The following is a 16,467-nucleotide window of genomic DNA, read 5'->3' on the forward strand; positions in this document are numbered from 1 at the left end:
TAGAGCTGACTTATAGACCTTGTTTTTTTCTCACCTCAACAGTGGAACATGATAACCTAATTACTATCAGATGTATGACTAGGGTGTGACCTATATAACACATCAGTGCCTGTGTCTTACTATAATTGTTGATCTTGAAGAAGGGCCGAAACGTCATCTGAATAAAAGAGAAAAAAAACAGCTTTTTTTTTAATTTATTTTTTTACTTTCAATACTTTGAGACTTTGTCAAGTTGAAGTAACATGCCATGATATGCAGCAATGCACTGACAAAGAAGAAAAAAACTGTTTGCTAGTAAACATGGATGTAAACAATGCAAGTTTCAAACTTAAAAAAAAAAAAGGCTTTGCAAATGTTTTATGAGAAAGGTATGGAAGAGGATTAGGGCCACATGTGAAAAATTCATTTGAGTACAGCTTTAATTGTTCATTCAAATCCATTTGTATTGAAGGAATTGTTGACATGGACTTATGTTACTTTGTGGTTGAATAAAATGAGCTTGCCGTGAATTGATTATGAATGTAACATGATCAAATGCCAAACAGAACATGTGTGCTCTGTATGCTGTGTTTGATTTCTGGGATTACAGAAATAGTATAAAAATGCTCAATGATCACACAGTGTCTCCACAAAAGTTAAACATTATCAGCTTCACAAAGGTGGTAGAGTATTTTTTCCATGTCTGTTGCATTGAATATGAGCAACAGTTTAAAAAAAATCATTATTTTTTGCTGTTCTGCTGAGTGACTGATGCAGGGAGGAGGAGACATACGTGTGGGATTTTACGGTAAACATGAGCAAAATGTCTGTTTATTGGATTTGCAATTTGAGACTTTGGTCATTCTTGGGGCAGGTCCTCTAGCATCCGCTGATGGTAATTATTACCTACTTTGTACACATTATCCCGAGGAGAAATCCGGACTAACCAGTTTTTTCCACTAAAACTTTAAATAATGCCCATCCATAACTTTGTGGTCCAGTTAAAAAGTGGTAGTGTAAATATTCATTTGAAAACTTCCTGACCAGTGGATTAAATTCATTGAGCTACAGATGAGTGACCAAAGGCCTTTCCCATTGGTCAAATGCTCTCTGTAGGAGTCAACCAAGATTATCGCCTGAGGTCATGTGATATAAGTGAAAACCTTCTTTGACTGTAAGGAACTTTATAAACCCCAAGAGTCCAATCCTGGATTCAGTCATCAATTCTCGACCAGATCTTTCATCCAAACAACACGACAGAGCTCCAGAGGCACACGCAAGTACTGACCGACCCTTATGTACCTTGCTGCTGATTTCACATCATTTGTGAATTGGCGTTGAAATTTCGATCTATGCTAACCTACTCTGCATTAAGACTAATGATGATATTTATTTACCGTATACTAACTGTATTATGCCATTAAACCATATAGTAATAAGAAAAAATCATTATCAAGAATACATAACAACAATGAATTTAAAGGTTTTACTGATAACATTTTTGACGGGTCCAAAATGAATGTTTTGTTTGTCTCTGTGGAAGATATCTAACATGTGGTTCCCACTTCTAACAAGGCTTGTGAGCCAACGGTACAGTATAATGACGTAGGTATCACGTTAGGGATGTTAATAATTAACCGTTAACCGACATTAAGCATTTTTACCGATTGACGCTACCAGTTAAAACGGTTAAAAGAAATATGAATAATTCATTAAAAAGCTGAGAAAAACTCATCAGTTTAAGGAGAAAAGCTGGTCCACCTTTAAGCTGAAGTAGGCGAGATTGGAGCAAATATGATAAAAACAATTTTTTTTATAAAACGGTCGTTATATCGTGACAGTAGTACATGAAACAGGTTACCTGAAAAAAATCATGGCCTCTGTGTCCTCCGGTGCTCCTACCGGCATCTGCAAGATTTCACAGACGGAGGAAAACGAGCAGTCAGATCTAATCCATCTGCTGTCTTTGAGAGCCGGCTGTCAATCACTCTCAAACTCCGACCAAACGGTCAAACTAGGCATCGCTGATCAAATATGAATCAATATTATGTTACGTTAATGTCTATTTCTCACCTCAAATGTTTTCAGGATCATCTTGTACGTGTGTACGGTTTAGCTGTAAAATGAGAAAGTTTATGACCCAGCAGCCATGTTGAGATCAGGTTGAGATGGCTTGAAGGAACGCCAAGTACCGGTCACATTACCGGAGCACAGCCAATAGGAACGCTCTCTCTCTGAAATGACCTGTGACTGGTCAAAAACTCCCGTCACGGGCTAAAAAATGTTAAAGCCTGAAAACAGAGCCATGAGGAGGTGCAGAAGTCTAGTTATCTCTCAGAACACTTGAATTACAATATGCTGAAAGGTTATTATGGAATTTTTGCCCAATGATGCCAAATATATACTTCCTACTGACACTTTAAGAGCCCACCTTAAGAGAGTCTGAGCCAGCGTTACAGATACAGGTAGTTGGCTCCCGTCTATAGCTCGCTTGAACAGAGGAGATGTAGCTTCGTAGACTAAACTAAATGTGCGGTGGAGACTTTTACTGGGCTAGTGGCTGCCTGCTAAGTTAAGCTCCTGGACGGGTGACTTGTGGACTCCGTTGTCTGTTGTGCTCATACACTGCAGCTGGCGCACCGCTGCATGCGAGGCACAAATCTTGTCGGTTAACGATTGATAATCGGTTAACGATGGTCGGTTATCGGTTAAGAACATTTTTAAAAATTAGCATCCCTATATGACGTGTAATCTCTGGGATCGTCAGCGATTAAGTTGTCAGTTAGTGTGGAAAAAATGGATAAATGGCCGCAGAATAAGTGATTATTTACTGTGGCTACAAGTTACAACTGATGTTGGCACATATTAGCTGCCTGTGCTGGAAAAATACAAACATGCAGAACATTCCTAAGGTCCTGACAGACGTCCCTCATCGTCCTTGAAGTCAGTTTCTGTGTTGCATACTTAGTCAACAAACATGCAGTGCCTATTTGAGGACAGGTAGGCTACCTGAAAAGGACAAAAGTGTCAGAAAGAGAAGACAATGTGAGATATATACGACTGTGAGCATTCATGCAAAGGTATAAATGTCGCTAAACAGAGAGACTCAGTGCTCTCAGCCTTGAACATTTTATGTTGATGGTTGTGTGCCCACTTGCAAGTGTGTAATAAAACTCAGAAAGACGCTCTCTTGTTTTTGAGTCCTTATTAAACAGAAATTGCCGCCACAACAACAATAACCCATAAAATTACAGTTCCGCATATTTAAACAAAACCAACAACTACCAACAGCCATAGTCCTTACAACCTTAATTTATGTGTTGTCATGGACAAGAGTGTCAAAATGAGAAAAATTATACTTTCAATCCCTGGGGAGCTACATTAGTATCTTAGCATTAGTGACGGTTGCGTCCAGTTATCTAACGTTATACAGCAACCGTTATATGGTTCATAAAACTTGGGACAGAATCATTCCTATACAAATGCTGGTTAAATTATTGGCTTATAGTTATCAAGTAGTCTGCTTACAGTATTCATTTTGTGTCTTTTCATAAATGACAACATATGGAAAAACATTTTAAAACTATGTTAGACTAACGTTAGTTGAATTTTTGTTTTGTTTTTACTTTACTGTCTTGATACTTTGCCTCGCGGACTGTCTGCTTTCCGGCTGGATACCTGTGCTGCCTGCACATTGATATATGACGGGAAAAGGAAAGTAATTTTCTCTGAATGAAAAACAAATGCGCACGGAGAAAGTACCTGTGGTTGAAAATTACTTTTACTCTACCACGAAAGATTCATCACTTGACATGGCTGTCTGAGTCATTCCATCCGACCATAAACTATGCAGGTTGTGCAACAAACTGGCAGCCATTTGTTGTGAAGTCAATGCAATGGAACTGGGGAGGGCAAATGTGGCTGAGTGTTATCAATGTTAATTTGTATCTTTTAGCAATGTCATCTTTATATGGAACACAGCCTGTTCAGTAACTTGACCTGTGTGGACTGTTTTACAAAAGGTCAGGAATATGAGTTACACCAACAAGGGATATAATAATAAAGCCAATTACTGCAAAGCCACTGCTCTCTATAGTCAATGTATAAACCATCCATCAGTTCAATTATACTTCTCTCCAAGATTTTTGTGATTTAGTAACCAGTGGTGGAAAAAGTACTCAGACCTTTAACGTGATTAAAAACACCAATACAACAGTGTAGAAACTCTGTTACAAGTAAAAGTCCTGCAGTACCCAATTTTAATTGAGTAGAAATACAAATGTATTAGTACCAAAAGTAAAAGTACTCATTATACAAATTGACCCATTTCAGAATAACATATAATTTGATTGTAATTATTGATGCATTTATGTGTAAGTCTCACTTTAATGATGCAGCTGGTGAAGATGAAGCTAATTTTAATTATTTTATATACCACTTGGTAGCTTAATCTATAATAATACAATGGAACGTATTTGTTCACCAAAGTCACTAGTAACACGTCAAATAAATGTGGTGGAGTAAAAAGTATAAAGTAGTAGTAGTAAATAAACATATTTTGTATTATAAAGTGGAAACGTGAATGAAATAGTTGTAAAAGGCAATCCGCTAATACAAAACAGAAACCATTTATCAGAGAATGATTTTGATGTAAGAGATCACTCCGCAGATTCTAGTCAGTCCTCATTTTGTTGTTGGCTAATCTGTTTTATAACTCCAAGAAGAAGTGCTTCAGACCTAAAAAAATACAATTCAGCAATTTTATTGGGAGTGTGGGAGAAAACCAGAGCACCCCGAATAAATCCATGCCGACACAGGGAGAAACTCCACACAGCAAGAAGAGTCCCTGACCTTGTTGCTGTGAGGCCACAGTGTCGAACTTGTAGACTTCTGACAGCGGACTTTGCTGCATTGCTGCAAAGCTCCTCTAGCTGCCGGTTCTTTATGGGATGAGTGCGATTAGAAAGAAAGCAGCCAGTATACCTGCAGAAAAGCCATGGTCTGGAGCACATCTTTCCCCCAACTGATTGTTGACAAATTATGATTACTTTGCATTACATTGCTGGGTAACTTACTCTATACCAGGGGTCTGCAACCTGCGGCTCCGGAGCCACATGCAGCTCTTTGGCCCCTCTCCAGTGGCTAACCGTGGATTTTTAAAAATGGAAATGAATAACTGTTTTTTGTTTCGATTTTCATTTTTATTTATCATTGTTGTAGGTCTATGGTACGACGGAGTATTAGGGCTACATTGAGGAAAAAAATAAATCTGAGATTACGAGAATAAAGTCAGAATATTATCAGAATAAAGTCAGAAGTTTAAGAGAAAAAAGTCGTAGTATTAGGAGAATAAAGTAATAATATCATAAAGTAGTAATTTTACGAGTTATTTTCTTTTTTTCCATAATATGACTTTTTTTCTCATAAAGTTATGACTTTATTCTCGTAAAGTTATGACTTAATCCTTGTAATATAACAATTTTTCTTCTTGCAAAGTTATGACTTTATTCTCGCAATATTACGATTTTTTTTCTCGTAAAGTTATCACTTTATTCTCGTTATATAATGACTTTTTTTTTCGTAAAGTCACTTTATTCTGGAAATCTCAGATTTGTTTTCCCTTAATGTGGCCCTAATACTCCGTAGTACATTTGCACTTTGGCCCTCACTACATTAGACTTATAAAATATATACTTAGACTATAAACTGTGTTACCTTCATCACAATGCTCAAATGTTTGCAAGTGTTTATTAAACCTTTAAAAGACGTTCTCTTGATTTTCGAATCCTTCTTTACAGAAATTGCCTCCACATTAACTTAGTTACTTTCCACCACTGCATATAACACACAGCGTCACTGTTTTAATGTAACATTTCAGCTCAGTTGACCTGTCCCGATGGAGCCAGCAAGTAGTCCAGAGAAGAGTCTGATGAACGATGACGACAGTCCAAATCAGCGTTCATCGAAGTGTGTTAAGAGAGGCCATTGGAACAACAAGAGGGAATTCATTTTGGCAGTAATCGCAGAAATCATCGGTCTGGGCAACGTTTGGAGATTTCCATATCTGTGCTTCAAAAATGGTGGAGGTAAGAACATAAATAAAAGTCTCACCTACACTAAAAATAAATAGAGAACAAGACAAGAACACACAGTGTGAATGAATTACAACTTGGCCTGTTGCAATCATCAATAAAACTCAGTGCTCCAGTTTATGTTGCTTTGACACAATTCTTCCCTTTAGGAGCTTTCTTGGTTCCTTATGTTTTGTTCCTGTTCACCTGTGGAATCCCCATCTTCTTTCTGGAGGTATCTCTGGGACAGTTAACTGGTCAGGGTGGAATCACATGTTGGAGGAAAATATGCCCTGTATTTGAAGGTACTGCTAGATCAAGTAATTTAACGTAATGGGATGTAATAGATAAAATATAAAATGTGCATGCTGATCAATTGTTTTGAAGATAACATGTTTTTCCTCAGGTTTAGGCTATGGCAGTATAGTGATAATGATATACACCGATTTGTATTATATCGTCATCCTGGCTTGGGCCTTCCTCTACCTCTTCTCCACCTTCAACACTGTACTCCCCTGGGCCAGCTGCAACAACACCTGGAACACAGGTACATATGCAGTATATTCTATGGCGATAGTTTGTTACATGCTTACATCTTTAGAATTAAGGGATAATAGATTGATTTTTTAATTGTCAACATATCCCATGAACTTACCCAAAAAAAAGACTTAAAAGGTATAATATGTAACCGTTGCTGTTTGTAATTACACCGCATTCAAAGATGACCACTCCTCCACAGCTCAACGAGCCGAGAGAGAGAGAGAGAGAGAGAGAGAGAGAGAGAGAGAGAGAGAGCAGTGACAGTCGAGCGAGCTATAGAGTGACTGAAGAGAGAGAGCGGCGTTAGTGAGAACAAAGCAGCGAATCAGAGAAATAAAATGTTATTTCCTAATTGTTTCATGGCGGTTACGTTCTAAAGCCCAAATAAACTCACAACTAACTCCGCACAACTCTGCATAATCCTGCAGGAAGGTGCTGAGTTGCCGTTTTTTTAATGAATGCAGGCTTCCTGTCTGACACACTGACCATAGTTGCACTCACAGCACAGAGAGGAGCAGGGGGATCACTGGAACACATGCACATAACACAACCCAATTCTCATCCATGAAATACGGCCACTTTGTATGTGGGGACTTGTGCCTCGGTATCAGAAGCCAAGGGGCGTGACACATTTGACCACCTGAACGGGCTGCACACCCTGTGCGCTGTTATTGGCTGGGGGTTACACCCCCACGCACGTGGGGCCCAGAAGCGTCCCGAGAAAATCTATTTGAGAAGAAAAGAAAAAAAACAGCCAGCGGGCAGGGTCTCTGCAGAAACAGACACCACCACACACTTCGAGTGGGTCATAAATGGTGATTGAGAGGGATTATTTTCAGCCAATACATAGTTATCCTGTTAATTCTTGCATATTATACCGTTAATCCCACAACAGTTGTTAGTATTGTCTGTGTAGCCAAAGTCTGATATAGCCTATGTTGTACAGTAGAAAGCTCCATTATTGTCCAAAAACTATTAAAAACACACCAATGAGTGTTGCACTAGGTGACATGTTCCTTAATTTCAATGAACATGGGCGCTGTAGTTTTATTTTTGACTCAATCCCCCAAACACCGTCTTGCTGCCGCAATTGTTTTGCATAATTGCGTATTATTCCGCAGCCGAAAATAGTCCCCAAATTGTGTGTAGTAAATGTTTTATTTACTTGTGTTTGAGTGACATTTGCTAAAAAACTACAATGCCCAACAGTTTAAGGAAATTACTTACTCTTTCTTACAAATGAAAATACACTTTTGTGTCCCATTTTAAAAGATTTACATCTTCAGTAGGAACAAATGGTCTTGAGGCTGAGCAGCAGATCGGGCTAGGGATATTGGAAACTATAAGGAGATCGATTAATGCTTTGTTAATTTTTGGTATTTCATGGGATTTATTAGGCATAACAAAAATATCTGCTTTGTATTTGTGAGCCACTTATGTTGGTGAGGTTGTGGTGACTACGACGGCTTCATGAATGAGGCCTTATTTGTTGGCAACTCCTCCTCCATGCAGGAGCAATTTGAATATGGCAAAGCGACCAATGCATATAAAGTTTCAAGATTTTGAATTTCCTGTATAACTCTTCCATTCTAACCTGTTGTTCTTACTTTTCCACTACCAGTGGACTGTGTCGACTATCGAATGAATACTTCATCATATGGTCACATTTCTCAGAATGCAACTTCTTCAGTTGAAGAATTCTGGCAGTAGGTGTTCACAATACTCCACTTGATACTGAAATTGAAGTAATTATTTTTACAGACTTAAAGAGGAAAATGTTCCTAAACATACAGTATGTCGTGTTCAGGAGGAGAGTCCTGGGATTGTCTGCAGGCATTGAAGACATGGGAAGTATCCGTTGGGACCTGGCTGGATGCCTTCTGCTTAGCTGGACTATTTGTTACTTCTGTATCTGGAGAGGAGTCAAGTCCTCGGGAAAGGTGAGCTACCAAACAATGTCTGACAATACTGAGGGACTGAATCAAATCCTGTTTGACATCCTCAACAACAGCTGTATTAGCTTAACAGGTTGTTTTTACGACATTTTTATTTCATCCACCCTGGTATGTATATCTTTGCTCCTCTTTCAGGTCGTCTACTTCACAGCCACATTTCCTTATCTGATGATGCTTGCTTTGCTGGTTCGTGGTGTGACATTGCCAGGAGCTATAGATGGTATTCGATTTTACCTCTCTCCCGATCCAACGCGACTGACTGATCCTAGGGTGAGGCACAAATGTGGGTGATGAGTGCAAAGTAACTGTAACATATACCCTACATCATTACTGGTTCTTCATACAAGTCACAATGTTTGTTACTGGGGTAGGACATTAGGCTACATGATAAGCCATTTCTAAACTTCTGGCCACTGCTCCAAATCCTCTGGGGCTGAAACCTCTCACTTATCGTCCTTGGTCATCTAGACTTGGAAGCCCAAAGCGAGCTCTTTTGGGAGCAGACACTCTACCCCTTAACAGCAGAGGGGTAAAGAAATGGTAGAATATGCTAAAACAACTTTCATAACAGAGGTGTTCCTACAGCCACGAGTCATGTGTTGTCTCTGTGCCAGGTGGATTTGGCTCAGTGAGACTTAAGGCTAACACAAACAAATTGATTTAAGCATAAAGTGAGTTTAACTACAGTAATAACTAATGCTGAGCTCAGATTTTTTTTTTAAATCAACATGGTGAATAAGCAATTTCTTTAAAAGTTTTTGATAAAACATGACAAAATAAAAGGGATACATAACTAACCAATACAAATAAAAACATACTGAATATAATTTCATTGTTTAAAAGGTGTGGATGGATGCTGGGAGCCAGATATTATTCTCCTATGCTGTCTGCACAGGCTGTTTGGTATCTTTGGGAAGCTACAACAAATACAACAACAACTGCTACAAGTAAGGAAATAAATATTTGTCCCCTCCATTACACTATGTGTGCTTTTTATATACATATGAATCTTTTTCAATTACAGAGATGCATTCGCCCTGTGCCTGTTGAACAGTACAACCAGCCTTATTGCTGGCTTTGCAATATTCTCTGTCCTCGGCTTTATGTCTTATGAGTTGGGTGTCGACATCGCAACGGTGGCTGAATCAGGTATGACACTGCATTGTATTACTCTGTAAACAGTATTACTTTGTCTGTCATCAGCCTAAGATGTACGGTGCTGTATTAATCATTACATTATACCTAACGTATTTTGGCATCTGTTTTGTACCCCTTGCAGGTCCCGGCCTGGCTTTTATTGCCTACCCTCGAGCCATAGCCATGATGCCTTTACCCCACCTCTGGGCTGCCTTCTTCTTCATTATGATAATCTTACTTGGACTGGACAGTGAGGTAAGGTGTCACTATCAAACTGTTATAAATTATTGTAGATAGGCTATGAACTTAGAAAACATTACCCTTGAAACCAGTCTGTTTCATTTTTTTTTTTTAAGTAGACAAAACACTGCTGGAACAAATTCTATTGATGCACAAAAGAGACATGAGACATGGGCACCCTGTTGGTGGATGTTATCAGCTGACTGAATGGGCGTTATCAGTGGTTATCACTTCCATTCTAATGCTTCAGATGGGCCAAACTTCACCTACCATGATGTGAAAGCGAAAGTGAAATTTTAGGTTGACGCAACAAAACCTTGGTCTTCCAGGTGTCATGGATACTGATAAATGGATACAACCTTGGAGACGGGGACCCGTTCATTCCTGTGAAAGTTGCTCAGGGGCGCACGAAGCCAAAAAGGTTTTATTTCCAATGGGGCTTTCAAAGTCAACGCGATAATAACGCGTTAACGCAAACTTGCTTTAATGCCACTAATTTCTTTAACGCATTTACGCGACTTGTTATTTTAGATTGTAGCGGGTTCAATTTTAAAGCTACATACTGGCATTATATAAAACTAGGAAACTTAAGGATTCCATTGGTACTAACCATGTCATACTAGCTTGTCGCAAAGGAGGCTAAATAACGCTCCAAACTTACGCAAAAGTTTGGCGGGGAAAAACTGGCATGGCCATTTTCAAAGGGGTCCCTTGACCTCTGACCTCAAGATATGTGAATGAAAATGGGTTCTATGGGTGGTGAAAGTACTGTGTTTGTTAGACCCATCCGCCACCCCATGCAGATTTTCTGGCCCTTTATACAACGTCACCTGACTTCCTCCTTTGCTCCTGTCATAATTACTACGGCCACTAGAGATCAGCCCATTCAATCTGCTGATAACATCCAAAGCGGGTTGAAGCCATCTGATTAGTCATCATGAAGATTAGTGAGAGCCATGAGACTAAACCACCGACACATAAAGTCAGTGCTGAACAAAGAAAAACTAAACAATTGTCCTAAATGCTGTGTAGAACTGCTGAAATGGATTAACACAGTACCTTTGACATTGCAAGGACTTATTTGATTCAGTGTTCAGTGTCAATCATACTTTTTTTTTACCCACAGTTTGTGTATCTGGAAGGCTTGGTTACATCGATATCAGACATGTATCCATCCTTCTTTTTAACCGGTCATCGACGTAAACTACTTCTGCTGGTCATCTGTGGTGGATCCTTTATCATTGGTCTCTGTTTCGTAACTGAAGTGGGTGTCTTTGTTTCTCTGTGAATTCAAAATGTAACCTCTGCCTGTGTCTGTGTGTCTCACTGCTATGCATGTTTGTGGCACCAGTTAGAAATGCATGCAAAATATTGTTTCTTGCTGTAGATACAATTCAACATTTGCAATTTAAAAAAGGATGTCCTCGCTCTCTATTTGTAACCTCCTTTCTCCGTCTCTCCCCACGGACTGCAGGGAGGAATTTATTTGTTCCAGATTTTTGACTACTACGCCTGCAGTGGAACCCCATTGGTAATTTTTGCAATTTTGGAGTCCATTTGTATAGGATGGGTATATGGTGAGCTACATTTACTGTACTATCAAACCCTGTCAATCAGCACTAAACAAGCATTTCACCAACCAGTGATTTATGCACCTACAGTATGTCCAGTTCCACATCAGTATCACATGAGCCTGTTGATTTGATTCCCATTTGCATTTCAGCATGCTTACACTTTAATATAAATGACCTGATAATAACATGAATGTCTGTCTCCAAGGTGCTGACCGCTACTACAATAATATTACGGACATGATTGGCTACCGCCCCATGCCTTATATGAAATATTGTTGGAAGTACATCACTCCATCTCTATTTACAGTAAGTAAATATAGTGAATTATTGTTCCTCTGAGCCTGACAAAGTGACAATGGTGTGAATTTCAATGTAAAAATAGGACTTCACGGTACAGTATGTAGCCATGTCTTCAGTTTTATTTAACAGTATCTGTTTTCGCAGGGCTTATTGCTCTTCTCTGTGGCCAAATACATCCCTCTGACGTACAACAACACCTACCAGTACCCCTGGTGGGGCCATGCCATCGGGCAACTTCTTGCTTTCTCTTCAATTGTCATGGTACCACTGTGGTTTCTCTACAGTCTGGCTGTTACTCCAGGGACACTGAGACAAGTACTTTGATTATTACACATCCTACACATGTTAGGGTATTTTACTTTTGTTGGTGTTCTTGTTATTGTGGATTAATGGTGGCTCTCATCTCCTCGCAGAGACTAGAAATGGTGACCAAGCCAGCAGATGACCTGTTCAGAGTACCATCCATCCATCCATTATCTCCAACCGCTTATCCTCTTCAGGGTGGAGGGGGGGATGGAGTCGATCCCAACTGACATTGGGCGAAGGCGGGGTACACCCTGGACAGGTCGCCAGACTATCACAGGGCTGACACATAGAGACAGAGAACCATTCACACTCACATTCACACCTATGGGCAATTTAGAGTCAACAATTAACCTGCACGTCTTTGGACTGTGGGAGGAAGTCGGAGAACCCGGTGTAAACCCACGCTAACACGGGAAGAACATGCAAACTACACACAGAAGGAACCCAAGCCGGGTTTGAACCTGAGGCGGCAGCGCTAACCACTGCACCACTGTGCCGCCCTTGTTTTTAAAACATATCTAACAATTTAATTGAATATTGCAGTAGTTTATTTGCCATTATGAGGTAAAATGTATGTATGTATTTGCAGTGTGTATGTATATATGAATGCCTGAATGAGAGGCTCTGCATAGAAATCTTTGTGTTTTATTTCACCTTTAGCATATAAATGAATAAATCCTGTAATTAAAGTAAGATATTAACTTCATGTTCACTGTGGGTGAAAAATAAACTGTTTTAACTGCAGATTTGAGGTGTTGAAAAAAGACATAAGTGACAATGTATTGACATTAACGATCTCTGATTTCAGAGAACCATCTGCAGACTTCACTGAGCTCAGTTCTCAGATGTGTCCAGCAGAGGGGGATAGATGTTAGCTATTAGATCACCAAAGGCAACTGTTCCGTCCAGTCAGTAGTTGTGAGGAGACTCATTATGTACATTAACATCACAGATCTCTAGTTTAGTGGGTTTACCAATGGGTTGATTTTTGATTGAACGTGCATGTTAACCAGACATGTTGATGGGTTAATTCATTGTCTGACTTTTTCTGGCACATGCAAAGATATTTTAAAAATGAGGGTTAAAACCAAGGTCATGTTACTTCAAACAGTGGAAAGATGCACAGCATATCAGTGTGTACATACTGCCTACTGAAAAATACCAAAAGCCCTGCCACATCTCACTTTGCTTTTCATTTCATTGAACTCTTCTCAAAGGATCTACTTTATGAACATTCACCTGTACCACACACGGAGAGACGCACACCAAGTAATACACATCACCTCTACATCCAGATATTAATAGACTATTGGCGCTATGTATTCACAAAGGGACAAAAGGAGCAGTCTTTAGGAAAAGAAAAAACAACAAACATCTAGTGCTTTGCAGAAGAACCACAGCATGCATCATTAACAGTTCCCAGGAGATTCAGCCAGTGTTGCCATGTACAGCTCAAATATCTGCATCGACTGCATCTGGCCAACATCTGGCATTGATCAATATATTCTTTAATGCAATAATAATAATAATAATAATAACAATAATATAACAATAACGCTATGATAATAATAACATAATAATAATTATTATTATTATGTTATTATTAATAATAATAATAATATAATAATAAGTAATTATGCATCACGATGGGGAAAAACATGAACATTTACAGTATAGTTCTGTAAAATGCATCATTAATATAAAATGTGGATTTCTCATTTAGGCACTAAAAAAAGTCGAAAAGAATTTACTTTTATCTTTAGGTTTCTGTGCCCCCACAGTAAATTTCCTTTCTTTTTTAAAAACTTTTTTTTATCTGTTAGTTGACCTTAATGTCATATTTCAAATATCACTTAGCACCTATAATACCAACATCTACCAAAAATATGAGTTAAAATGTCACAGCGACTTTGAGGAGGAAAAATCGGAATCACATTTTGTCAAGATTCACCTGATAAACATAAAACCGAAATTAAAAAAAAAAATCTAACAAATGCTCATGTATCTGACAGGCCTACAATTTATCAGGGGACATTTTCCAATAATGTACTTTTCTTTGCAAATTTAACATGGACCCACCGCTGGGAGAAAAATGGGACAAGGTGTGCAAGCTGAAAGCCTTAAGACTGTGTGACAACCGTGATAAATGCAGCAGGCACTGACACGGCTACGGAAAAAGACAAAAGATACCTTTGTCTTGTCACAATAATCCTAATCTGTTTGAAGATGGGGCCACATTAGAGAGAGAACGGGAGAGAAAAAAAAAAAACCTACAGGAATTGAAGCAGATTTGTGGTCAGCAGTGATAAATGTTGCTACATCAGAAACGGGGCTCAGTATGATGTTTCTCTCTAATGGCCTGATTGCTCAATTAATTCTGCGGCCCGTTCTTTGCCGGCCCCCTTTAATGTGGAAACAGCTATATTTTCTCCCAGATTAGTATAGATACAGTCTGACAGTCTGCACTGCTCAAGGTATTTGGGAGGTATAATTCATTCATAATGCCACAATGCGCACCATCTATCATCTCAGGTTTTTCATCCGCTAACTTGCCGCTTGCTCCCTCCTCTCATTCCAAGCTCCTGGCTCTTCTGGGCCGGGTGGAGGGTGTGTGTGTGGGTGTGTGTGTGTGTGTGTGTGTGTGTGTGTGTGTGTGTGTGTGTGTGTGTGTTTGTGTATGTGTGCATGCATATATGCGATTTAGCAATGTGAGGTTGAGATGTGAGAGGTGTTAAGATATGAATTGTGTGTGTGTGTTTTGGGGGCGTTTGGGGTGGTGGGGCATGCAAGGTTGTGAGGTCGGCAGCTTCTCTTCTCCTGATGAATTAGCTGGCATATGCAAGCGATGAATTACCAGGCAACCAGAGTCAATTATCCAAAGAAAAAACGAAACATGGACCCTGCGCCTGTGGCCCCAGGGTCCCTTTTCCAATTCAGAGAGTGATTTTCCCAAAATGTAGAAGGGAAGAGAAGAGAAGCAGCCTTGAAGGAGCGAGGGTGGGATGATGAGGAGTTGGAAAAAAAAAGAAGAGAATGAATGAAACCGCAGTATGTATGTGTGTGTGTTCCCCCCATCCCACACCTTTTTCCCTCCGTCGTTCTCTCACTCCCCGATCAAATCCAGAAGGCAAAGCGCAGTGTGAAAATGCAAAAGGCTATTATCAGGCCTTCAGAGTGCACAAACGCCACTTATGATGGATGAGTGTGGGATTTAGAAAGGCCTCCTGTCAAACACCGGCCGTTTCCCCTCCTTAACCCACCCTCTCTTTTTCCTCACTTGTCTCTTGTATCAAAACCATATCAGGCCCCTGGTTGAAATAGGCCTAAGTGGAAGACATTTGTAATATATTGAAGTGGGAACACACATACTCGCAGTGTCCCCTGCTGTTTTTTTTGCCATTTAATTTCTAACCTATTTTAAAGGAGAGAGGGAAAGATGGAGTGTTTATAACATTTCTGAGAACAAGAGGAAAGGTGTAGTGGTCACATCATATAAGCTGTCTATGTGACACTGGTCCAGAGTGACACTAGGGAAATTAGATCCTTAGCAGGAATCTCAGTGGGTTTTGAATGTTTGCGAATGTGTTTTTTTAATGATGGAATTTCACATATAGCACCACTAAGAAAAAAAGATAGCACTCGCAGATGTCACTGTGTTGTGTCAGAGGAATAGAGGAAGAAAAGGAAGTCCTAGTTGATGAAACAAAGTGCAGCATCGAGGAAAGAGAAATCAAGATATTTCGCAGAGCTGCTTTACTTTTGTATGCAGAAGAAGACAATAACTCTTTTAATCTGCTATATAACATCCACGACGTCAATCCAAAATCACTGGATGAACCAGGCCAAGAGTTGCTTTTCGATAGACCAATTTAATCTCAATGGTTGGACTCGCAGTGTAACCAAACTGCTTTAACAGTTTAAGTGAAAAGAGGATAATATAAGCTCATAGCGGGCAGGCACAGCCAAACGTCATTAACAGTTTTAAATCCTAAACTTCATGACTGCCAAACGAAAACACAATACCATTAACAAAAGATTCTTAAGTTATAAGAATGAGTACAGTAGAGGGAATAAAATGCCTTGAGAGATGGGGATGGAAAAGAGGGATATAAAAATAAAACAAAAGACAATTATATCCTAAGGTTTAGCTGGCAACAAAAATGGCCTCAGCAGTATTATGAAAGTAACGCTTTCAATGAACCCCTGACACAAGTCGGGGGAATGGAAGGCTGAACACTGCAGCACAGATATTTAGCAATAGAAAAAATACAAAAATAAAAATAAAATAAAAAAATTAAAAAATTAAAAAATAATATATATATATATATATATATATATATATATATATATATATATATATATATA

The 16,467-nt window shown here is 39.2% G+C and overlaps 1 protein-coding gene across 2 annotated transcripts; it reads left to right on the forward strand.

Annotated features, from left to right (window-relative positions):
• The first annotated feature begins 1,120 nt into the window (after positions 1-1,120).
• LOC141776934 (sodium- and chloride-dependent GABA transporter 2-like) lies at positions 1,121-12,846 on the forward strand. Of its 2 annotated transcripts, XM_074650798.1 has the most exons (15): positions 1,121-1,259; positions 5,858-6,065; positions 6,221-6,355; positions 6,457-6,597; positions 8,212-8,296; positions 8,398-8,530; positions 8,681-8,815; positions 9,389-9,492; positions 9,570-9,694; positions 9,825-9,937; positions 11,049-11,186; positions 11,397-11,499; positions 11,702-11,802; positions 11,941-12,111; positions 12,210-12,846. In XM_074650798.1, the coding sequence occupies exons 2-15, from the start codon at positions 5,876-5,878 to the stop codon at positions 12,327-12,329; spliced, it is 1,794 nt and encodes a 597-aa protein (XP_074506899.1). In that variant the 5' UTR covers positions 1,121-1,259; positions 5,858-5,875; the 3' UTR covers positions 12,330-12,846. The 2 variants fall into 2 exon arrangements, with proteins under 2 accessions (XP_074506899.1, XP_074506900.1); XM_074650799.1 differs by lacking the exon at positions 8,212-8,296 and having other exon boundaries at positions 8,352-8,530.
• Positions 12,847-16,467: the final 3,621 nt, after the last annotated feature.

This window comes from Sebastes fasciatus, chromosome 11 (genome assembly GCF_043250625.1).
Source record: "Sebastes fasciatus isolate fSebFas1 chromosome 11, fSebFas1.pri, whole genome shotgun sequence".
NCBI lineage: Eukaryota > Metazoa > Chordata > Actinopteri > Perciformes > Sebastidae > Sebastes > Sebastes fasciatus.

Excerpts from the sequence above, each read along its gene's own strand:
- LOC141776934 (XM_074650798.1), top strand. The coding sequence starts at position 5,876 with ATGGAGCCAGCAAGTAGTCCAGAGAAGAGTCTGATGAACGATGACGAC. Across the intron at positions 9,938-11,048 it reads TACTTGGACTGGACAGTGAG|TTTGTGTATCTGGAAGGCTT; the intron begins GTAAGGTGTCAC and ends TTTTACCCACAG. Across the intron at positions 11,803-11,940 it reads TCACTCCATCTCTATTTACA|GGCTTATTGCTCTTCTCTGT; the intron begins GTAAGTAAATAT and ends CTGTTTTCGCAG.